The sequence below is a fragment of the Ostrea edulis genome, chromosome 1 (genome assembly GCF_947568905.1).
Source record: "Ostrea edulis chromosome 1, xbOstEdul1.1, whole genome shotgun sequence".
Classification (NCBI taxonomy): domain Eukaryota; kingdom Metazoa; phylum Mollusca; class Bivalvia; order Ostreida; family Ostreidae; genus Ostrea; species Ostrea edulis.
In genome coordinates this window covers 25,440,361-25,465,254 of record NC_079164.1, presented here as the reverse complement: position 1 = coordinate 25,465,254, position 24,894 = coordinate 25,440,361, and the positions used below count along the sequence as shown (strand labels likewise).

Here is a 24,894-nt window from a genome sequence, read left to right as displayed (position 1 = left end):
GTGAATTTGATGTTTAAAAAAAAAAAATGTTCTACAGGTGCCTGATGTCTGTGGTCAGGGACAGTTTTCCAGTGAGACCTGTCAAACACTTTGCTCAAATGTAAGTTCATAAATGGAGAAAAAGAAGTGAAGAATCACATCAGAGCCTTGAAAGACCATCGTCCCCAATAACACAGATTTTTTGTAGCTCACAAATATTTCTATTTTATTAGATTTTTTGGGTTTTACAGTTTGATATTGTATACACGTGTAGTCTGACTATTAGATATGGAACTACATGTATGTTTGAATTTTTTTTTTTATAAAAAGTGAGATACTGTTGATAATTGATGCAAACAAAAATGAATGCAAGTGCTTATAAGCAGTGTAAGAATGGAAGATTCAAGAGGAAAGAATGCTGACTGTAATATTCTAACTAGAGAACTCATTATTCAAATGTTTATGAAATTTTGCAATTAGTACATAAGAAATGAATATAAAGAATAGATTTGTACTGCCACAGTTAAACAAAGAGTTCCCGTATTGACACTGTTTATACAATGAAGATTTTATTTGTAATACATGTATCTGCAACTGTTACAAGATGAAACACTGTCAGTGAGTTTATCTTTTGTAAACCTATTGTGTTACATGTTTCAATATCCAGGTTTTACTTGGGTTTTCTTGTTTTTGTTTTTTGGGTTTTTTTTTTTTTTTTTGCAGACACAAACTCATATTTTTAGTGTCTAATTTCATTATTTGCAATCCCAAAATAGAATTGTTTTAATCATATGTATTGCAGGCAAGGACAGCTTGATTCCATGGTGTCCAGTGCTAACGAGGCTGTGATCAGATATGTAAGTTTTAATTCTAAATTCTACCAATTCCAGGGCATTCCTCTGTCTTGCAGAGAATTGTTTTCCAGTATCTGCCTGTGTATATCTGTTAGACCTCTCATATTATGGAATTCCTTTCAACAACCAGTGAACATGTTGAACTTTTGTTTGTAGTTTTGTTTTTTTTTTGTTAAAAGAACCAATGTACAGATATAACACATAATAAAAATGGGTTGGTCATTTGAATAAGGCCAATTCCACTTAATTAGTAGATTATCATCTGGGGTCACAAAAAATATGAGGCGGGTGGGAGTATTTTATTTTTTAATTTTTATTTCCCCAAGAAAAAAAAATAATGACAAAAGGCATCACACAAAGTGTTAATCAAGTTAACATTCAAAGAATCCTTGGTAGAAGATATAAAACCAACATTCTTTGACTTTAATCATGATAATAAATTAATTTTAATTGGCCTAATTTTGAAATTCTCCTGAAGCAGCATTAGAATTCCTTTCTTCTGTATGTATTAAATATTGATCAAGTCAAATTAAGATTTTATTTAGTATAATATTTGAAAAAAAAGTTCTAAGAACACTAAGGCTACATTCCTTCATGTGAATGCTGCCTTTTGATAGATTTCAGTTATGTATTTTAAGCTTACCTGAACTGGAAGCTCTAGTGAGCTTTTTCTGATTACCTATTGTCTGACATCTGTGTGTCTGTTCATAAACTTTTCAGTTTCATCTTCTCTAGAACCACAAATTCAGTTTCAATCAAACTTGGCACCGATTATCCTCAGGTAAAGGGGAATTCAAGTTTGTTCAAATGAAGGGCTGTGCTCCTTTAAAAGTGGAGATAATTAGGAAAATGCAAAAATAGGGTGGGGTCAAATTTTATAGGGTTTACCCTCAATAATAATGCCAAGAACCTAACACCCATCAGTAATCACACCTGTACTTTGAGAGCAGTATGGTGAAGTGTGACAGTCTGGACACGGTATTCAGGTGGTCAGTTAAAAATGATTGCTGAATTAAACTCAAGATTATCTAATGTTTAAATACAGAATGGGGCCCAAATAAATTTACAGGATTGAATTTCTTTTGAATGCTCAGTAAATTGTAGGTAATGGGGAGTTCTTTATATTGCCACCCCCACTTTATTGCCCAACTTGGTCTTGAACAAAAGTTGGCAATATATCGAGGGAACACTGTACCTGATGTATGATATACTATGGTAATTACAGTTGAAGGAGCGGACTGATCTGTCAGTAGAATACCTACAGAAGTGTCTCCAGTGTGGGCGGGTCCTCAGGATGCCCATCATGCACTGTATAATCATTCCCTCCGAGGATCAGGAGGACTCTCTGTTCCACTGGGATAAAGCCATCGACATTGATCCCCAAGATTATCAATCTCAGGTACACCAAGCTTCCTAATCTGTGTTTAGACCTCAACACATCAGCTTCTTAATGTGTATTCAGATTTCAACACATCAGCTTCTTAATCTGTATTCAGATCTCAACACATCAGCTTCTTAATCTGTATTCAGATCTCAACACATCAGCTTCTTAATCTGTATTCAGATCTCAACACATCAGCTTCTTAATCTGTATTCAGATCTCAATACATCAGCTTCTTAATCTGTATTCAGATCTCAATACATCAGCTTCTTAATCTGTATTCAGATCTCAACACATCAGCTTCTCAATCTGTATTCAGATCTCAATACATCAGCTTCTTAATCTGTATTCAGATCTCAATACATCAGCTTCTTAATCTGTATTCAGATCTCAACACATCAGCTTCTTAATCTGTATTCAGATCTCAACACATCAGCTTCTTAATCTGTATTCAGATCTCAAAACATCAGCTTCTTAATGTGTATTCAGATCTCAACACATCAGCTTCTTAATGTGTATTCAGATCTCAATACATCAGTTTCTTAATCTGTATTCAGATCTCAACACATCAGCTTCTTAATCTGTATTCAGATCTCAATACATCAGCTTCTCTATTTTCTTTAAAATATTCAAGTAATCCATGTGTAACGTTTCAGACGAGTCATTTATATGAGTTGTATAATCATGATGAATAAATTGTATTTAATGTTTTGTGTGTTAAGAGGGTTGAAAATACACATGTTTGAACTAAATTGATTTTGAATTGTTAGATAAATCTATGAGCATTGATTTGTGTATTTCCAGATCATGTATGACTTGGGAACGTTTTACTTCTACACAGAAGCCTACACTGATGCCCTCCACATGTTTACGCAATGCCTTGACACAGTCTCTAAAGTAAATCCTGTTCACATTTGAGTATTGATTTGGATCTATGTATACACCTATAGGTATATGTGAATGTACTGTAAAACATATGATAATGAAAACAGATGTTTAGTGAATCTATTCATGATTCACAGCAATTCTGATGATATCTGTAATTGGGTTCAATAGCGCCTGGATAATCATTAAAAACTTGATGAAAAGGAGTGAATTTTGAGTACTGTACATTCCTTATTTTACATGAGTACTCAATATCATGAAATGACTAATGGGCATCAAATCACGAGAACATAATTTTACGAGTTCTCTGTTGATCAAGAGTATTTATATGTATTTTAGCTGTATAAAAATAAAAGTGCATAATTTTATTTCGCGGGTGATGCTTCTCACAAAATTTCGCGATAATAAATTCCTCACATATAATTAGGAATTCACAGTATACCCTTCAATATTACATTCATTTAATTCTACTCCACCAGTTGATATTGACCCTTTGTTTGTAGGTGACCTCCCCCCAGCTTAGCGATATTGACACTGCCAGACTGAAAGGCTACCACACTGCCTGCCAGACTCTGCGGTCTGTGCAGACACCACAGGAAAAAGCGCGGGAAAGTCTGTACCAGTTAGCAGAACAGGCCAGGAAGAATGAATATCAGGTTTAGTTTTCTCAACCTTCAGAACTTCCTGTGAAAAGTATTACTACTTTGTTTTCACATGTTTAATATAATCCCCCCACAATTCATTGTGAGGGCGAATATAGTAACGAGACCATTTGTGTGTGTGTGTGTAACACTGAGTTTGTGGATGTGTTTGTAACACTGAGTTTGTGTGTGGGTGTGTAACACTGAGCTTGTGTGTGGGTGTGTAACATTGAGTTTGTGTGTGGGTGTGTAACATTGAGCTTGTAACACTGAGTTTGTGAGTGAGTGTGTAACACTGAGTTTGTGGGTGTGTTTGTAACTCTGAGTTTGTGTGTGTGTTTGTAACACTGAGTTTGTGTGTGGGTGTGTAACATTGAGTTTGTGTGTGGGTGTGTAACATTGAGCTTGGAGGCACTCTACAAACTACATTTTATGCTTGATTGATTTGATACTTCACAGGTAGCTTTGTTATCGAGAGAGGATTGATTGATTGAATATTGTTTAACGTCCCTCTCGAGAAGCTGGTGAAGGTCTGCAAAATTTATGCCTATGCTCGGCACTTATGGCCATTGAGCAGGGAGGGATCTTTATCGTGCCACACCTGCTGTGACACAGGACCTCAGTTTTTGCGGTCTCGTCCAAAGGACCATCCCATTTAGTTGCCTCTTACGACAAGCACGGGGGTACTGAGGACCTATTCTAACCCAGATCCCCACAGGACTATTGAAAGAGGAAGAACCCTATTGATTTTGGGGTCCAAAAGTCAAGGTCACTACGGGACCAAATAGAAAAAATCTTGTAGACACTATAGGCCACTTTTGTAGCTTGATTGATTTCAATGATACTTCACACGTAGTTTTGGTATAAGAGAGGAAGAGTCCTGTTGGGTGGGATGATCACAATTCACCTTTGAATTAGAACGCTTTACCCAATATAGTATTGCGTAGTGTGACGACACAATTGAATGAGACGATTGAATAGTTTGAATGACGTGTTTGATGTAATACAACAAGAGTTTTCATTGGCCGATTACAGCCCACCCACTTTCTCGAGCGGATTCAGGTGATCAGATAAGATGGACGGATTAGAAAATTACTAGCTGGAGAACTGTAGCTCTCTGAAAAAATATTGTGACGGAACAGGGAGCTACAGATCCACCTAGTATAAAAACCTTCGATTTACGGGGCAAGAAAAGCTGCGCAAGGTTGAGGCTTCATATCGGTGTATTATTGTGTTGCTGTCTCATAAATCCAATATAAAAAAATCTTAACATATTTTCCTACTATACTTGTGTCCAAACATACCTTCAAATATTCGTTAAAGCCACACACGACCCAAAAACTCGCAGCTTCAAATGATTTCGTTTGTTGACGTAGCCATGTTAGGTAGCTGGTCAATTCGAACTCTGTTGCTATTGGTATCTATTCATAAAATTGGTTGTAAGTTATGTATTTGCTCTTCATTTATTATCAACACGAATAATTAATAGAAATTAAAAAATATAGTTTTTGTAAATGTAAAATAAGCTCTTGATTAACGAAAATGCTACATAAGCCAATTATGGTCCTTAAATTGCCGTTAGTTTAGCTATTTGAATAATTATCATTTAATGGAACTGGGATGCTATATTATTTGAAATATGTAGCTAAAATATTTGTGGGTTATTAGTTCACATCTAGACGCTAAATTGTGCCAGTATGGAAATGAACCAGGATTCGAATTGACTGGCTACCTAACATGGCTACGTCAACGAACGAAATCATCAAAAGCTGAGTTTTTGGGTCGTATGGGGCTTTAATAAATTATTGAAGGTATGTTTGGACACGAGTATAGTAGGAAAATATGTTAGGAATTTTTTGATATTAAAGTTATGAGACAACAACACAAGAATACAGCTTTTTCTCTTTTTTCCTTTGAAATTTGTTTCCATCTGGCCATCATGTTTTCAAATGCTGACTACTCCTGTATAAGGGAATTTGGATGGACTTATACATATGGACCAATGAGAGTTTCTGTTGCATTTCGCAGTTGTATTACAAACAGATTCAATTGTTTCGTCACACAACGCAATACTATATCGGCCAAAGCGTTCTAATTTAAAGGTGAATTGCGATAAGAGGTCAAGGTCATTATGGAGCTTTATAGAAAAAGCCTGTGGACACTCATTGTAATGAAATATGCCCCACTTTGCAGAGCTCTTATTAATTAAAGAGATTTGTGTTGATAATTAAAAAAAACAGAGAGTAAATGATGTGTTTATAGTATTCAGACTTGCTTTAAATTTTGTGATTGATCATCACATGTGAAGCATGTAATTCTTATGAATGTTATTTCAATTTACAAATAAAATCCCAATTTAACTGTCAATAAGTAGTATGATAAACTATGCATACTGCAAATGATAGATGCTATAAACATAAATCTGATTCTGATTGGATACTAATACTAAAGGTTGACCAATCAGATGATGGTGTACTGCAAATATTCACTGAGAATATGGCACAAATGTCACAAACTTTAAGATATGAAATCTGATTCTGTATTTAATGAATTATTTCAAGATTGATCACAAGATTTAATGTCAGATTGATTAATCAATTTAAAACAAGTAATGCAAATTCTAGAAACTCATTTAATTGACGATCATGATGTTGATGATCTTTATGATGATTATCCAATTCACGTCAATGCTGGAAGGACATGTGGTTTAAACGGTAAAACCTTTAACATATTGTCAGAAAGTGAGTGGATGACTGGTTTACGATAATCATTTGGTTTTCGTATCTTCAGGGTTTGATAGATGTGATAATCGAAGATAATCTGAAGCAGGAGTTGACCTCAGCCTACAGGAGTGACCTAGAGGATGAATTAGGGAACAAAGATGACAAGTAGGTGTCTCGAGAAAGCAGTAGCTGATCATAAACCACTTACGTTTTGTGAGATTCTGCCATATTGAATTTTCATTAAGGTTCAATTTAGTAATCACTGTTTTCATAAAATGTATTAAATTGAAAAAGACCATCTTGACATAATTTTCACTGTCACCTCACAAATATACACAAAAATGAAATTCTAATGAATGAAAAGCTATTAACATTATTTTTCGTCCTATCTTTTAACATATATCAGTCTGTCCATGTTTTTGGATAGAGTCGCACTTTCAAGTACTGAAGATGGCATATTTGATATATTAATTTTATTTGAAGTACTGGTAACACACTTTACTGTTTAATTTTATGTACTTGTACAGTACCAATTATTGCATGGACATATACCAATAACTGTGAATTTTGGTAATTAATTTATAACAGATAACTGTTACTTTGTTCTGTAGATACAGTGAGATAAAATGTTACTTTGCAGATACAGTGAGATAACTGTTACTTTGTTCTGTAGGTACAGTGAGATAACTGTTACTTTGCAGATACAGTGAGATAACTGTTACTTTGTAGATACAGTGAGATAACTGTTACTTTGTTCTGTAGATACAGTGAGATAACTGTTACTTTGTTCTGTAGGTACAGTGAGATAACTGTTACTTTGTTCTGTAGATACAGTGAGATAACTGTTACTTTGTTCTGTAGATACAGTGAGATAACTGTTACTTTGTTCTGTAGATACAGTGAGATAACTGTTACTTTGTTCTGTAGATACAGTGAGATAACTGTTACTTTGTTCTGTAGGTACAGTGAGATAACTGTTACTTTGTAGATACAGTGAGATAACTGGTACTTTGTTCTGTAGACAGTGAGATAACTGTTACTTTGTAGATACAGTGAGATAACTGTTACTTTGTTCTGTAGATACAGTGAGGTTACTTTGTTCTGTAGATACAGTGAGATAACTGTTACTTTGTTCTGTAGATACAGTGAGGTTACTTTGTTCTGTAGATACAGTGAGGTTACTTTGTTCTGTAGATACAGTGAGATAACTGTTACTTTGTTCTGTAGATATAGTGAGATAACTGTTACTTTGTTCTGTAGATACAGTGAGATAACTGTTACTTTGTTCTGTAGATATAGTGAGATAACTGTTACTTTGTTCTGTAGATACAGTGAGATAACTGTTACTTTGTTCTGTAGATATAGTGAGATATACATGCAGGTGAGTGTGTGTAATGTCATCAGGAGTGTGATGGAGGGGAAAGCCTTGGTCTCCCTGTTAGCAGACATAGTGGAGGATGCTGAGCATTCCACAGTCGACTTTCTCATCATGGTAAGAGACTAGGAACTTCATGGAAACTTCTGTAAAGGAACCATAGGCACTTGTAATCGGGGCCTTGTACTAATGAGGTGGATTAGTGTTGTGTGATGATGGAAATTAGAACATCAGATAAAACATTAATCATGTTATGTCTTTGGTGTTTTATTCACCATCCCAGTTTTAGGCTCCGTTGAGCCACATCTGGCATTTGTTTGCAATTTTAACCTCAGTTTAAAAACTGACATCCTTGGGTACTAAGCACAAGGCGGTATGAAACTCTGGTACCTTTACATGAAGCTCTGGTACCTTTGCATAGATTTTCTAGCAGCTGCTGGTTTTTAGTAAAAGAGGCCTTTTTCATCAAGCATTGACAGAAGTGCAATGTTTTTGAGAGGTGCCTCTTGGTATATCTCTGGAGAACTCTGATTGAAAGCATGTTGGAGTTCCAGAGGTCACCTCAGGAAGAATTCATATTACATTCCATTTAATGCACATATTTGAGTATTGTTTCTAACCCCACCCCCCACCCACCCCAAAAAAAACCAATACATGTACTTACTTCAGCATCCATAATTTTTCAAGTTGATCCTCATTGACAGATCAATCAAATATTATATCAACTTAAGATACGAAAGGCTTAGCTAATTTTGCTTTCAGTTATTGAATTTAATTTTGATAATTATGAAAAAGATGGATTTCATTGACAAGAATATAAATTGATTTTTCACAGGTTCTTTCAAAAGCAATGGCTGGATCATCCTTTTCACAGAAATCCAATTTAAAGTGTTTCATATGGTAAGTCCATGAAAGAAACATGTCTGGTTCTTATACTTTTTGATATATACATGTATACTGGTAAGTGTACAAATGTGCACTGATAAATGTACAGATATGCACTGGTAGGTATATAGGTATCCACTGTGAATGAACAGGTGTAGAGGTGTACACTTTTTTGTTTAGGTTTACATATTCACTGTTTTCAAGATGTGGCAGGTCTGTGAAGTACTGTAGGCCTAGTTTAGTGCATCATTACAATTTCAAAAAATTATAACAGAGCAGATTTGAGTTTTAGTTAGGTAGTGTAAAAAGAACGTTTAGTGAAATAAAGCTCTATACTGAATATTGCTCTTTGTAAAGTTTTAAATTAACACATCAGGGTCCAGTTGCACAAAAGTCAGTAAGCGTAACTGACAGTTAACACCTAGTTAACACTACATGTATATAAATGTAAGAGTTAGTCCCAACTGTTAGTTAAAGTTAACCTCTGTACACTGGGTTCTGCTTTCCAAATTGAACAAGAAAGAAAGAAAGAAAGAAATTGAGGCCAGCCTTGTCACTGGAAAATACCAGGAACTAAATAATACTCGTTTGATAGCCATTTGATAATGCTTATTTGATATGTCTCTATGTACCTATGTACATGACATATGCAATTCATCTTATCAAATTTTGTGATACTTTTTGGTTTTCTGTAGGCATCTGATGGACCTTTCACCAGTTGGATCTCGATTTAACACGATGGTGGTATCTGGGGAATTACGTAATTACTTTACGCAGGAGGAAATCAAAGAGATGAACCAATACATCAAAGAGAGCTCATCTCTCTCCTACAGTGACATCTACGATGACGCGACAACAATGTGTTCCAGCTATCCCAACAGTCGAGGTCAGGAAACGGGAATGTTTAGTTATTTTGATTTTTTGAAATTTTTTCGTACATCTTGAGTTTTGGAGTGGCAAATTATCAGCTTCAGTTTTTGCTGCTGCATGCACTGAATAGTTATTACCACAAATACATGTATCTGCAGAGCCTTCTTAATTATGACACATGTTATGATAGAAGTGGTGTGATGTGGTACTGGATGTACATATGTTAAACATTTGTTTGTACAGATCTTGATATAGAATTTTGCAGTTGTTTTTTTGATAGAAGTTTGAGTTTTGTATTGCTGTTTTTTGGACCAGAGTGATTTTATTTCAGTTTGTTCTGTCATGAGTGAAGGAGAAGGTAGGTCACCCATGAAGGTCATTTGTATTGCACGTTGTTTTAAATGTATGAGGTACATATGTTTGTATATATAATTCTATTTAATATGTGTGCTTACTAGGACCATACTAAAAAAATGTGAGATTATAACAGCTACTAGATATATCTTACAATGTAAAGCATTATTTATTACACATTAGATAAAGTACTGTATAAATGGTGTATATGTAGCATATGTATTATTAATTTTGTAGACTTTTTTTAAGTGTATACATGTTTGATATTTTGTAGTACATGTATGTGTGTAGCAGTAATTTAGATTAGATGCTACATTTTTAGGTACATTTTGAAAATAACTACATATGTACTCATGAAAATTATTTGATTTCCTTTGTTAAAAATAATTAATCAAATATTGAATAGATATTGTTTATAGTAATTGAATATAAAATGTAAAGAAAATTTAAAAAAAGAATTACACAAATATTTTCCTTTAATATCTTTTTGAAGAAAGTTGTATATTTGATATTCTTTTTTACCTTTCAGTGTTTGAGACTAATAGAATCCTTCATTAGTTTGAGTGTGGGATTGAAGTTTCATTGAAGGGAGAGGATTCACAGTCTAGGATGAGGCTTTGTTGAATCTCAGACAGCCCTTCTTGTTCCTGAGGTGAAATTTCCATATCCCACATGAGTAAATAATGAAGGATTATTTTCTCACATTTTTTCCAGAGTTTAGTAAATTGATATCAAAATTCTCAGTTGAACTTCCATGCAAAAGCTAATTAGATGGTCAGGAAAGAGTAGGGGTCCGTGTTTGCCCTAGTTCTAATTTTGTATTCTGAAGGGATTTATGAGATTAATCACTGTTCATTATTTTCACTTTTCAGTGTACTTGAAAATAGCTTATGCTGAATGTGGAAACTTAAAATCTAATGACTGCCCCATGAAACACTATATGATCTACATCAAAGCAAAATTTGAAGAAAACAGTAAAAAATATTTTACTTCACTAAGTAGCGTAAATCATAGAAAATATATGAAGTTATAAGATGTACATTTGTAGCTGCCGTGTGAGACTAATAGAATCCTTCATTGGTACGAGTGTGGGATAGGGAAATTCCACCGAGGGGACAAGATTCGCAATCTAGGATGAGGCTTTGACGAGTCTTAAGCAGCAAATCTTGTTCCAGAGGTGGAATTTCCCTATCCCACACGAGTAAATAAAGAAGGATTATTTTTCTCACATTTTACCTACAGTTTAATGCATAAATTTAGGAGTGTTGAGAAAATTCTATATTATCAAAATCTGAACTTTGATGCAAAAAATAATTAGATAGGCAGAAAGAGCATACCCGAAAATGGTTTACACTGTAAGTGTAAACTACAGTACACTGTAAGTGTAAACTAAAAAACCCAAGATTGTCCAACAGAAAGCTATATGCATTAAAACTTAAAGATAACAATGCAAAATATATTTACTTCACCGTGTAACGTAAATCATAGAAAATAGATGACGTCACAATCAAATGACGTCACAGCCGTGTGAGACAGAAAAATCTCACATGGGTAAAATCGATCTCACACTGGTGATGATGTGAGAAAGCAAACTCTCACATGGCTGTCTCACACGGGTAATGGTGGTCTGGTATTGATGTGAGAACGTTCTATTATTTCTCAGTTTTCTTCTCAGCACCTTGTGTCTGACTTTCTTAGAACTGTGTTGAGTGCTATGTTTGATTTAATTTCTGGGTGTGAAGTTTTTATTTAAGGGTGTTTGCACATTTTTATTAACTTCTATATACAGACAACATGCAGGATTTTGATAAGCTGTAGGTATTGTACTCTGATTTTGCCACTCTTTTTGCAGATTCTTCAGTGAGTGCGGGAACGGTGGAACAACAGTTGATGTTTATGTATGAACCAGAGTCCATAAACAGCCTGACCAGGGAGTTGATCCTGAAACTTGGCAGATCTCCTGCATATGTCATGGCACTTAATGAAAAAGTAAGTTGGTTGACCCTTTCTACTGAATGCATTATGTCCATCTGACTGTTATTTCCATGTAACTGTTGACTTTCTTTTTCCAGAAAATACCTTTTAAACTCCTTAAAGAATTTTTTTTTTCAAAATTTGTGTATGACTTGTATTTCATGAAACACATTTTGGAAAGACCAAAGTCAGTGTGGCAGGTTAACCAGGAGTTAGTCAAGCAGGGGTTGTAGAACTTTGGCTGTTGTCACATATCATTTTAGAGAGTTTCAATGCATAAAAATGTTGAATTCAAATCATTTATTGGGTGTACCCCATATAAGATAATTATTAGTCATGATAGTCATTGTTTCCCTCTAAATCTGTACAGTACTCACAGTTTTAATGTAGATTAATACAGAAAGATATGATTATGCAATCATGTACAGTACGTTTAGTATTATGAATGAGAATATACATGAGATGTCTTTCCAAAATCTTGCTGTGATGAAAATCTGTCTGTTCTGAGAGTTACAGATGGCTGTTGAGTCTTCAGATTCCACGACAACGTAAATATCAGTGATCATTACAATATTGTTTTTCTGAGCAGATCTGTACAGGCTTCACATTACTTTAATCCATGAAATATTGATTTCTTGGTTTGTGGTTATGGAGCCTGATTTGTCTGCAGTGATGACTGAATTCTGTTTCTTGAAGATATTTATTTAGTTGTGTTGAGTCTGGGGATTCCCCCGTCTGTGGAACTCTGTGATCAATGTGCCGTATTTTTTACTGAGCAAGGTTTATGAAGATATGTAGTGCTGTACATGTATATATGCATGGTCAGAGTTGTTTAACATACATGTAGCTCAGAAAATGTGCAAGTTTTATGTGTAAATTAAACCAGAATTAGAGTCGTTTGAGAAATTTGATTAAAAAATGAAGCCCACCATTATCTAGATATAGAAAAATACTGATATGTGGCATCTTGTTCAAAGAAAACTGTTGATAATTAAGTTGTCCAATGCAAATGAAAGCATGTACAAATAAATATAGAAAATATCTGACAGTCGAAAAAGTAAAACATCTTTGGAGGAGTTGCTTACAGTAAGAAAATGTGTCCTAGTAAATTTCAACACAGTAGAACACAATTATGGTGAATCTCTGGGGGCAGCAGAAAACTGTTGGTCATAACCAATCTTCGTTATATCCAATAAAAATTGTCCTCTCATAGCAGAATAAAGATTACTTCACAGTAAGTGTGAATTGGTTTTAAAAGTGTTTGTTATAAGCTTGCTTTACTGTACATGTATACCCAGTGCTGTGATCATGCTCGGTGCATATGGGTGTATATAGGCAAGTGATTATAATTTGAATAACATGTACACACAAGAACTGAATTCATGCTATTGTATTCACTTTATAGAAAGACTGTTTTACATGTAAATGATATAGAGGTTTTCTGTTTATCATTTGCTGTGATGATTTTCTGTCTGTCTGAGAGCAGCAAACGGACGTCGAGTCTTTAGATTCCATGACCAGTAAATTTTGTGATCACTCAGAGACCGTCTTTTACTGAGTAGATATTTACTGAACAATGTATATATCTGCAGTGATGATCACGTTTGTCCATTCTGAGAAATTTACAAGAGAATGTTGAGTCTGAAGACTTCAATGTCTGAAGGCTTCTATGATCAGAACTATGAGACCGTACAATGCTGAGCAAATTCTAGTTAAAAGTTGTAACTTGACTGATGATTTTGGATTGTATGTACACTTCATACACTTCACTTTAATTGTGTGTATGCTTGTAGTGGAAAGTTCCGAAGGAGATGCACCAGATAATTTACAATCTGGCACCCAGCGTAGAGCAAGCATTTGTCTACCTACTGATTGGCAAGGCCTGTCATTGTATTGATGTCAGGGTAGGTTCCACAATCTCTCCATGCTGCAAGGTTGTAGATCTTGGACAAACTCACTTTTGATCTCACTCTAGTTTTTTCTCTATTTGTTCCTTCTATAGAAATGAGACTGAGATCAAAACTGAGCAAGTCCAATGTTTACAGCCTCAGAGCCAGGTAAATTTGTAAAAAAAAAAAATATTTTTAAGTTTATGATCAATATGACAGAATCTGTACTCAGTTCAATTTCATATGCTTGTTTTTTTTTAAGCCGCAGTTCTTTTTATTTTGTTGGTTTACTGATGTTTTAAAGGAAAATTAGGGTCAGTTGGTTGGAATAAAATTAACTTTTAAGATGAAAAAACTGTCTCTAAAACTTATAAAGAATCAAACTTGCATCTTCATCATATCATGGCCGCTAGTAGAACAAGTCCAACATTTTTTGTAAACAAAAAAAGAAAAATGTGTTGTTTATTCTTACATAGGAAATGTAAATATTTTGGGAAGGTTGGCAATAAACAACCTTGATATTTCAATTTATTTCTTAAATTTAAAAAATTGAATCAGCAGGTCTGTAAACCAACAAATGTTACAATACTCTAAAGCAGTAGATTGACCGTCGTTCAGAGTAACATTAAATCACTATATTAAATACATGATTGGTGCTTTTAGATCTTTGAGAGGGCTCGTCAGCTATTATTGGTAGCAGACAGAAATGTTTATGAAATATCCTACATCTTGTCTAAACACGTACGATGGTACATCCTTCTGGCCGACCTCCTACAGTTTTATACAACAAAATCTCTGGGCATGAATACCACTCTACAGGACCTCATCAAGAAGACCAAGACCTGCATCACTTCAGTCAGACTTGATCAAGGTACACTGTATATTTCAACCATAAACAAAAGAAATTAATTCTGCATATGTCATAGTGTAAATGCAGCATAGAAGGTGTTAAGATTATTTTCTCATGGTTTGATGAGATAGATTGTATTACATGTGTTTGTACATAGAAATAAATATGTTGATGTGAGATAAACAATAATTGCTATTTTGACAGATATTCAGCCCACTATGGCGATATTGGAGCACTGTGCTGCTTTCCTCCTGAACATTAGAGATTGGCAATATCTAACTAACATGGAGAACAGCGGCAGCGGTCATATAGAAGTTAGTCATCTTTCTCTATGCAAAGTTGTTCTACTTCACAGTAGAGAGGCGGTGATTAAACTGCATTCATTTTATTTTTCAGCTGTGTAAACTGCTAGCATGCATGTGTAAGGAGTTGCCTTCCATTAAATCAGCCCGAATTCCAGCCAGGGCCTTATGGGAGGCGGGTAAGACTTTTAAATCTTCTATTTCAGGAATCTGGCATATCCTTTCCAAAATGTTTTTAGCCGAGTTGCAACGAAGTTGAACTTGGCTATTGGTTTGGTGATGCGGGCGGGTGGGTTGGCAGGCGGTTGGGCGTCAACAATTGGTTTCCGGATGATAACTCGAAAAGTTTACAATCTAATCAAATGAAACTTTGATATATTGTTGGGTACCAGGTAAGGAAGACCCCTATTGATTTTGGAGAAAAATTGTCAAAGGTCAAGGTCACAGTGACCGAAAATAGAATGAAAATTTCAGAAAAATTTGGTTTCCGGATGATAACTCAGAAAGTTTAAATCCGAATCAAATGAAACTTTGATATATTGTTGGGTACCAGGTAAGGAATACCCCTATTGACTTTAGAGAAAAAAGGTGAAGGTCACAGTGACCAAATATAGAATGAAAATTTCAGAAATATTTGGTTTCCGGATGATAACTCAGAAAGTTTAAATCCGAATCAAATGATACTTAAAGATATTGTTATGTATCAGGTAAGGAAGACCCCTATTGATTTTGGAGAAAATGGGTCAAGGTCACAGTGACCGAAAATGGATTCAAAATTCAAAAAAAAAATTAGTTTCCGGAGAATAACTTGAAATTTTTTAATTTGAATCAAATGAAACTTGGTTATGTTGTTGGATACCAGCAAAGCAAGCCCCCTATTGATTTTGGAGAAAAAAGGTCAAGGTCACAGTGACCAAAAATAGATTGAAAACTTCAGACAAATATGGTTTCTGGACAGTAACTTGAAAAGTTTAAAACTGAAATTAGTTCTTCACAATTATAAATATGCCACATCATTCCTGACTTTACAATGTATCCCATGCAACTCGGCTTGTGCACCCCTGGGTGCATATATTGATTTTTATAAATTTCATTTGGTCAGAGATACCATTTTTGGTATGGAATTAAAGAATTTTAAGTCAGCTAGTTTACTAACATGATATTCAGCTCATCATTCATTGTTTTTCAACTCATAGTTGTGATGAATAAAAATACAATTGCTTGATTTGATATAAAGGTAATCCGTTATGTCCAATGAGTTTACTATATATTTTAAACAAACAAGAAATGAAAATCACTTTGCTATAAGTGTGAATTGACTGTAACCATTTTTGTGCTGTACAAGTGTTTGAAAGCTGTTGAGAAATTATTGAGACACTTATCGTAATTCCTCTATGATTTGAAGATGATTGAAAACTTTTGTACAGCAATATCTCATTAATGATAAGAATATTTCATAACTTGGAAAGTTTCAATTTTTTTTAATTTAGTTATTAAAGATTGATAGAATCATTCATTAAATCGAGGGAGTAGGATAGTAAAAATTTAAATATGGACCGCATTAGTGTCTGTTGTATCCCGTGATTAGATTTACATTGTTTGAAGTGTGATGATTCCAATGGAATTTACTTTGAAAAGGAATAAATATGCGATATCAATAGAATGCTACCTGAGTGCCCAGGGCGAATCAATATGAATAATCATAAGTTATTTTCCAATGCTAGAGATATGAAGTTTTGCACATCTGTAGAATTTCAGTACCATTAAATCTAAGGCCAATTCATCTTAATTAGTAGATTATCATCCGGGATTACCAAAAAGTATGGGGCGGGTGGGAGGATTTTATTTTTTAATTTTTATTTTCTGAGAAAAATATCATTGACAAACAAGTTTTTGTCAATAGAAGTGCGTCATTTAATGCCAGATGGATATCAATCTATGCTTATTTCACAGACAAATTCCAAGTTAAGCTTTAATTTCAAACACAGAAAGATACCAAACTTCTTCAAGATTTGAAGAATATTAATTCTTTCCTTTCATTTACGCCTGTAAGAAATCAAGAAAATCATATGATCTATTTTCTTCACATGGCCTGGCTTTGTTGCTATACCAGAAATGCAAACAAGAAGTGTAAATACCGGAGTCGGACATGAAGATTTTTCCGGAAATCGCCCGTTTCGCAAAATGAAAAAATCCCGGGCGGACCGATTTTTGAGGGGCAGGCGGGGATGATAATCAATCAATTAAGTTGAATTGGCCTTACACTCGAGTTTTTTATTTCATCTCTTTTATCACTAATTAAAAAATTTCGTGTCTCAATAATTTGTGAACAAGTTCTGTACATGTACATATTGGTTCAGCTTCATTTCATACATGTACGTAATGGTTCAACTTCACATTATATACATGTACGTATTGGGTCAACTTCACAGTTCATACTTGTACATATTGGGTCAACATCACATTATATACAGTACATGCATATTTGCTCAATAATTTTCTGGGATAGATGTTAACAAAATATTGTACATGTACAGATTTTAGCAACTTTGGTGGTGAAACAAATGCGCTAATTCATTGTTGTGCTATTTTATTAGTGAAGCAGCTCTGAATGCACCAAAACTAAATACACACACAGTACATAATCCTTTTTGTATTTCTTTACAGTGAAAAATGTCTTCACCAATAACCCAAGCTATAAGAGAAGCATGAGTGGCCGGATGGACAGTGCACATGTCCGAGACTCCACACTGGCTATCCTGGCTAAGGAACTCTTCATAGACTTCCTGCCCAAAATCAAGGTACAACCAAGACTGGCTTTTATGCATGTTTATTCCAGCTCAAAAAGTAGAGCAAAGTCTGGTGAATGAAAACCCAACTTGATTTGTGTGAAGTTGTACTTCTACAGATGTACTGACCTACAGTGACAGTGGTGAACAGGTATTGCACAGGAATACAAGTTGATCTTGTTATCAAGGTTTTCTTTCGTGTTGCGTGTGAAGTGTAGCAATTGGGATTACTTTGTCCTTGTCTGTCAAGAAAAGCCCTTGAACTATGTAAGTTTAATAGATAGGACTTTGATATTTAGGCTTAGCATTTGTTGTGGGAGAGTCATATATCATATACCGTATTACATGCATGTAACATGATGAATTAGACACACCTGAAAGAACTTATTCTAGGCTTTGGAAATGGAATGAGGTCAGATGCCCCTGCCAGTGTTTTTGAACTTTTTGAGTTGCAAGGGTCATGATGACCCTCTGTTGCTGAATTCTGGCAGTCAAAAGTTGTATTTTTGAGAGTCACACTTTTATTTTTAAAAATATTGATTTAAAACATTTGATTTTGATCTACACTGTTTAGGGTATACTACAGTAGTGTTTTGTTCATAAAACGAATAAATATTGGTTCAATGCATATGAAATGAATAACTTCATAATCTATTAATTTACTTTGAAGTTTCTACATAGGTTACATGTCATCATATGTCTCCATGTATATCTGATCAATGTTGGAAGATACAGTCTTTATATAACGGGCACTTTTTTTGCGCATTTCCGTTATTATTACGTCGAGTCACAGGAGTGGGCAGTTTTTCGTGAGCGCTCGCGAAGCTCAGTAGTTGTTGCTTACATTCAAGTTTGTAGACCTTTACTGATGAAATTGCCGACTTCTGTGATTGTGACCATTTGCATCCTGATCATATATGGGATTGTTTTCTCGATTTGTCGGTCAGCGTTTTATTTGGTTTAGTGTAAATCTAAAATTGAACAACGTCGAGATCACAATATGTAAACCTCGTCGTCTCCCACCCCCACCCCGCGCCATCATGATGACCCTTTAGGTTATGATTTTGGGGGTAAAAATATTTTTTATGCATAAAATACACAGAAATTTGCGTTAACGGAAACGCTGCCCTGCACTACCAATGCCTGTAGTAAGTTTATGTTGTTTCAGGAGCCTCTGGTTCTGTCTGTAATGGTGTCCTGTCTATCCAAGTTCTACAATATAATCAGGGTAAGTATTCAAATGATTCTAAACTCATGGTCAAACATCATTTGTCAATGTAACTATTTTCTTTTTTTACACAATTTCATATCATCTTTTGTAGATTTGAATGCATCATTCACTTTTGACATCTGTGAAGTTGTACAATCTTAACTCAAACAAGATGTTGTATGAGAAGTTAAAATTTCATTTGGAATTACATATTTCAAATGAGAGAAAATTTTACATCGTACAATATGTACATGTATATGATTCTGAAATTTGCATTAAAGGCAGAACTGTTATTGTAAATACAGTGTCCTAAATCCAAACTTGTGTTTCTTCCGATTTAATTTAAAAGGAATGGATATTGGTCTATAACAAATAGTAAGTTTTATAGGCAAATTGTGCTTATAAACTTAAGGTTCGTGAAGTCAAAAACTTATTGAATTCGTTATACTTCGATTTATCACTTAAACAGCCCCAATATACAGGGACCAAAGATGGGAAGGGGAGAGGGTAGTGGCAATAAATTCATGTCTGACATGTCACTCAATAATGAAAAATTCAATGATACTAAAAATAGGGTATATATACTGGTTTTCAAGTAGAAAAAAGTTTGAAAAATTCAGATTTTGCTTTGTAGAAGATAAAGATTAAAGAAGTGTAAAAGTTTTAGTAAGATTCAATCCCACCCTAACAAACTAAGATTCTCTATCAATACTGATCTTTAGTTGGTAACTTCTCTTGACGACTAATGCATAAAAAGCACTAGGCATTTTTTTTTTTTTTTTTTTTAAAAATGTGAATTTCAAGGGCAGATCACTCAAAATGTGTATTGTATGGGGAGTCCTTAATTTGCTTTTGATTATGTTTTTATGATGAATCTAAAAGATCCAACATTGATACAGTAAAGCGCATTGATGATGAAGTGCTGGGGATGAACAATTTTGATTCATTATAAACATGATTCATTATATCCAATAACGTCATATGTTTTGAAAGTACAGGGAATAAAAATCTCTTTGCTGTAAGAATGAATTCATTATAAGTGTGTTCATTGTAACCATGTTTTACTGTAATGGCACAGTATGCTGTGTCATTGAAAAATAAAGTATATTGCTCAGTTGATCGATTTGAATGTTACAAATGATAGTAAATTTTAAAATATGAAAACACAGCATTAAATTTTCATGTTTGATAAAACGATGCTTTTGAGAAATGACTTCAAAGTTTAAGGCATAGAATAGTGTAAACGAAAGTAATGAATAAATAACACAAATTATAAATCACCTTTCTATGATTTATTGTTCCACTGTGTCCTTTTCAACACAAGACGGTTTGTACTTTTATCAACATCATGGCCAGACCAATCATGTATGTATTACTACAATATTTTGTAGGATGAAATCAGCTGTGAAATTTCTAGTGATTATCTTGCATTGTGGCCGACAACCGTCAGCAAGTAAGAAATGTTTTTACACAATTTTTTTCAATCGTTTTGTATCCATTATATACCGGGTATATAATCGAATTCACAAACGATGTGTGAAGATGTACAAGTGTAATGATTGCAGCCCTGTGTTTTGTTTGCAGTATCAGTGCCATGAACAAGCCTGGTATAGAAGAGGCGGTGGTTCTTCTGATGCAGCATGTTCTTCAGGTCAATCCCTCCCAGCCATCTTGGCTCAGAACACAGGCTGACATTCACTTTGGTAAGTGTGGTCTCTATATTTCATTCTGTCGTGCATTGGTTTGTATAATGTACATACATACATTATATTAAATTATCGATTTTTTAAAATCCTTTTTAATGGGTAATGGTACAGGTACATTTGTATGTACTGTCAATCAGTTCTTCAAAGTATTTACTCCATATGAGAATTACAATACTGGTGTACTGAGAAATTGACCCAGTTAATGGTAGGATTTTTATCAAAACATGAATTATACATCTGATACAAGTACCATACAAAGTTTTAGATTATTTATCTAATGCATTTGCCTTCCTATCGTAATAATAATTCAATCATACCTGTACTTTAAAATATTGAGCAGCCAATGGTCAGTATTCCCCAGCCCTTAAGTTCTACATGGAGGCTGGAGTGGTGGCTTCAGATTTCTTCTCCAGTGCAGTGCCAAAAAGTATATACGATGACCAGGTACTGAGAACTACAGATTTACTGTCAGGCTGTTTGAGAATTGATTTTTGTAGAAATGAATGATAAACCTGATATCTTTTTGTGCAGTTTTTTTACAATGTTTTTTTTATTTCCAATTACTGTCTTTATTTAGGTTTACAAAAGGATGATCAAATGCTGTTCTTATCTCCAATGTCATACTCAAGTAAGTTAGCAGTGATGTATATGCAGACTATGCTGTCCTTAAAACTAACAATGAAGTGTTACTGCTTGTATTAAAGCCTGTAGTTTACATTTGCCACCATAGCCATGTGTTGAATTTGTCTACGATTTTCTGTACTATGACCAGTGTATACATTGTAATGGGGGGGGGGGGGGGGTATCTGTATGGTAGCTGTGCAGAGATTGTTTGAATGCCATGCAATTATATGTATTTTCTGTATGGTTTCCACAAGTCTGCCATGGAATTCAAACAGATCCTTTGTGGCCCCATTTCCAATCTCCTTACGATTTTGTTTTTTACAATAATATCTTCTTAAAATTGTGCGTTTGCTGTTGGATCAGTGCAAATTTTCCACAAAATTATTGTACGGGGATCCTGTATTACATTCTACACGTCTACAGCTTACAGTGTTTAAAAAAACATTGTTTAACTAGGCCAAATGTAAACTGGGCTCAAGTTAAGCACAATATGCTTCTTTACATAACAAATGTGTGTGTATAGGTACATGTATAGCATCATTATGATTATATATGGATAATCTTTGTAGGTGGCAGTGCTGTGTCAGTTTGCAGAGGAAATTGACTACGCCACTTGCTTCAAAGCCCTACAGGAGCGCAACTGTTACGATGCCATGGACACTTACTATTCCTGTATATGGGACATCAGTATTTTAGAATATCTTGTCCGTATCCTTCACTAAAGGTTGCTCAAAATATTCTTGTGACAAGACCTTTCATTTTAACCCCATGACTTTGATGTTTGGCCATAGGTGGGCATTAATATATCACAAACACATGTTTTTTATGTAGTATTTGAATGAATGGATACACATTGAATTTCCTTTTTATTACAGTTGGATTATTGTAACAAAACAACCCAAAACTTTAAGACTTAAGTCTGATGGTTGACTGAATTACCTGTAATTCTTGTACTCTGTTTAGTTGTGTATTTATTATTGTACATGATCTATATAACTTTGTTGTTGAGCCTTTCATCTACATGTATTTACAGGAGATTAAAATTACATGTATGATATCGCCTGGTCCGCCCAGTCATTTAGATAGACATGATCAGCATATGACATCTCTCAATAGGGAACACTGTTAGGGGACATGTATTGCTTGTGTAATACTCTCAGAATGCACATTTTTGTGAAAATGTGAATGAAATCCAAGCTGTAGTTTTTATGGAATTTTAAACTCGCATACACACAATCACATAACAACTGACAGGATTAGACTGGTGTACAATCTCATTTGATTACGACATTACTTATGTAATATTTTACATGTTCTCTTAATTAATATGGAAAACTTATAAGGTACCAATTTTGATGCACCAGATGCGTATTTCCACAAATAATGTCTCTTCAATATGATAATTCATGTATACTGACATTTTTTTGTTCCTTAACCGAGACTAAACAGACTTGCATTCCAAACGAGGAGAGATGGAAAAGAAACAGGCAGCAGTATGTTCTTATTTATTTTGAATACCATATAAGTGGAGTTTTTAACGAGACACAAATTTAACGATTTTTTCATAAAAGATGGGTACATAGATTTAGCGAAGTTAACTTTAGCAATGTTATAATTTCAAGAAAGATAAATATAACCTACAATATGGGAACAGTTGTTAGCGATATTCAATTTTAGCGATTTCAACACGTTCGCCGATAATGGCCAAAATTAAATTCTTGCTAAAAATGCCGCTTTTTTTGGTAGTCGAATATGGAGTAATTTACACTCTACTGCATTTTCATTCATTTCTTTTGACTGGACAACAACCTTTCATTATACATGTAAATTGCACACCTTTCCACAGTGATCAGCATGTTCATTGCAAGATCGATTTAATGAGAGTATTTGATTAATCTACTACTGTATAAAGTGTATATCATGTTCTCTTCAGTTGAAAGCTCTTACTCAACTGGATCTCAACAGCAGTAACCCAGAAGACATCATTCAGCGAGCCGTCCAGATGCGCAAGAGGAAGTTCCTCCGAGCACTCGCTAAGCAATATCTGTAGAATTGTTGGAAATCATAACTCTGACATCCGTTAAGCAATTTTGATAGAACGGGAGTGGAACAGTTGAAGCAGAATTTCTGAAAGATGTGCACTGTAATTGTTGCTTTATAAATGTGTGTATGTTGTCTTCTCAGCTACGTATATTGCAACACATTGAAACCGAATGTGTTAAAAACCAATTTTGACCAAGATCTGAGTAGTCCCAATACTGCACATTGTGTGACGCTGTCTTTCATACTTCCAAGCTGTTTGCAAGAGTGTCAGCGCATTATGAAAAACATGTTGGCAACTTGGCATGAAGTGGCGCAGTTCATCCCCATAGGGATTTTCAGAAGTGAAATTTATTTTTTTATATTTACATTCTATTTTCATTTCTGTTGGAATTCCCAGTCGTTAAAATAGATGTACATGTACTATATTTATCCAGATTCATACACATTGTTCACAATGCATCACATTCATGAGGAAATGGCTATCATTACTGTGCTTACTTTTCACATACTCTTGTTTATTAAGAAGTTTGATCCAATTTAGTTGGGTATATGCATTTGTGTGTTCTGTACATCATGTAAATGTGTGTCTTTGATCTTTTTCAAATTTTTCTTTTCAACTTTAGGTCAGTTTCCAATTTATTGCATAAAACATGTGAACTTTGTATAATATGTAATATTGGTCCAAGTTTTTAGAATTTATGAAAAGATACAAATTAATTACGTGGTCCCCCAAAAGGAACAGAATTTATACAGTTTTAATGTTTAGAGAGAAATATTGCAATTTAACTATGATCATCAAATTCCTATGTAAAACATCACTGCACACAAAGACATTGTGGGTTGTCCTCTGTACATGTATTTGCAATTTTTGAACTTGGCAGAATATTAAATCTGAATCTGTGACTACAAGCTTGGTTGATGTTTATTTACAGTGTGGCTGTACAAGTATCTGTTGTGCTTGTGTAATACATGTACTTCTAGACCTTTACATGGATATGCAGTTGGTATTTCATACAATTCCCCTTTTTTGTCCTCGACAGAAAAAATTCAAAACTCAAGCTCTCAAAATTCTTTATAGATAATATTAGAAACATAATGTAACTTTACAAATATATACCATTACAATGTCAGCTTGGAATGGTACATGGGTTAAAAAAATCAAACTCGTGTTGGAATTTTGTCATACAAATCGCTAAATATCACAGCAGGATTTACTATTGATGTTGTAATAGTAACTTCTCACAATATTATATACAGCATCACACAAGGAGAGGGCTGAAATAGGTTATCCATGCTGATCAATCTCTTTCACTTATTAGTGAATGAAATATTGTTTAAATAAAAGAGACACACACGATCCAACAAAATGCATGGTATGTACAGTACAGTGTATTTGCATTAGAAAAAAGCCATGATGCACATGGAGAATGTGTTCAGATCACTTGAGATTCACATGAGCACCAAATATTAAATCCTTTTACCTTTAATTCAGATCTGTATGGAATATGTGAATTGTGGTTGAACATACATGTAATATTAACAGCTTTTGAAATGTTAAAT

At 34.3% G+C, this 24,894-nt stretch overlaps 1 protein-coding gene across 2 annotated transcripts in view; it reads left to right on the top strand.

The window, feature by feature from the left end:
* The window catches only part of LOC125663804 (integrator complex subunit 8-like), a 33,754-nt gene extending 9,511 nt beyond the window's left edge, over positions 1-24,243 (top strand). Inside the window, exons 5-28 of one of the 2 annotated variants that reach the window (XM_056139169.1) lie at positions 38-100; positions 782-836; positions 2,059-2,232; positions 3,019-3,111; positions 3,603-3,755; positions 6,531-6,628; positions 7,823-7,955; positions 8,674-8,738; positions 9,419-9,609; positions 9,925-9,951; positions 11,800-11,936; positions 13,715-13,825; positions 14,474-14,681; positions 14,865-14,974; positions 15,057-15,141; positions 17,630-17,763; positions 18,920-18,979; positions 20,353-20,414; positions 20,546-20,664; positions 21,008-21,111; positions 21,245-21,295; positions 21,861-21,999; positions 22,741-22,784; positions 23,225-24,243. In XM_056139169.1, the coding sequence (XP_055995144.1) occupies positions 38-100; positions 782-836; positions 2,059-2,232; positions 3,019-3,111; positions 3,603-3,755; positions 6,531-6,628; positions 7,823-7,955; positions 8,674-8,738; positions 9,419-9,609; positions 9,925-9,951; positions 11,800-11,936; positions 13,715-13,825; positions 14,474-14,681; positions 14,865-14,974; positions 15,057-15,141; positions 17,630-17,763; positions 18,920-18,979; positions 20,353-20,414; positions 20,546-20,664; positions 21,008-21,111; positions 21,245-21,295; positions 21,861-21,999; positions 22,741-22,784; positions 23,225-23,341 (2,533 nt within the window). In that variant the 3' untranslated portion in view covers positions 23,342-24,243. The remainder of the gene's footprint in view (positions 1-37; positions 101-781; positions 837-2,058; positions 2,233-3,018; positions 3,112-3,602; positions 3,756-6,530; positions 6,629-7,822; positions 7,956-8,673; positions 8,739-9,418; positions 9,610-9,924; positions 9,952-11,799; positions 11,937-13,714; positions 13,826-14,473; positions 14,682-14,864; positions 14,975-15,056; positions 15,142-17,629; positions 17,764-18,919; positions 18,980-20,352; positions 20,415-20,545; positions 20,665-21,007; positions 21,112-21,244; positions 21,296-21,860; positions 22,000-22,740; positions 22,785-23,224) is intronic. The other variant, XM_056142758.1, reaches the window with a different exon arrangement.
* The last annotated feature ends 651 nt before the right edge of the window (positions 24,244-24,894 follow it).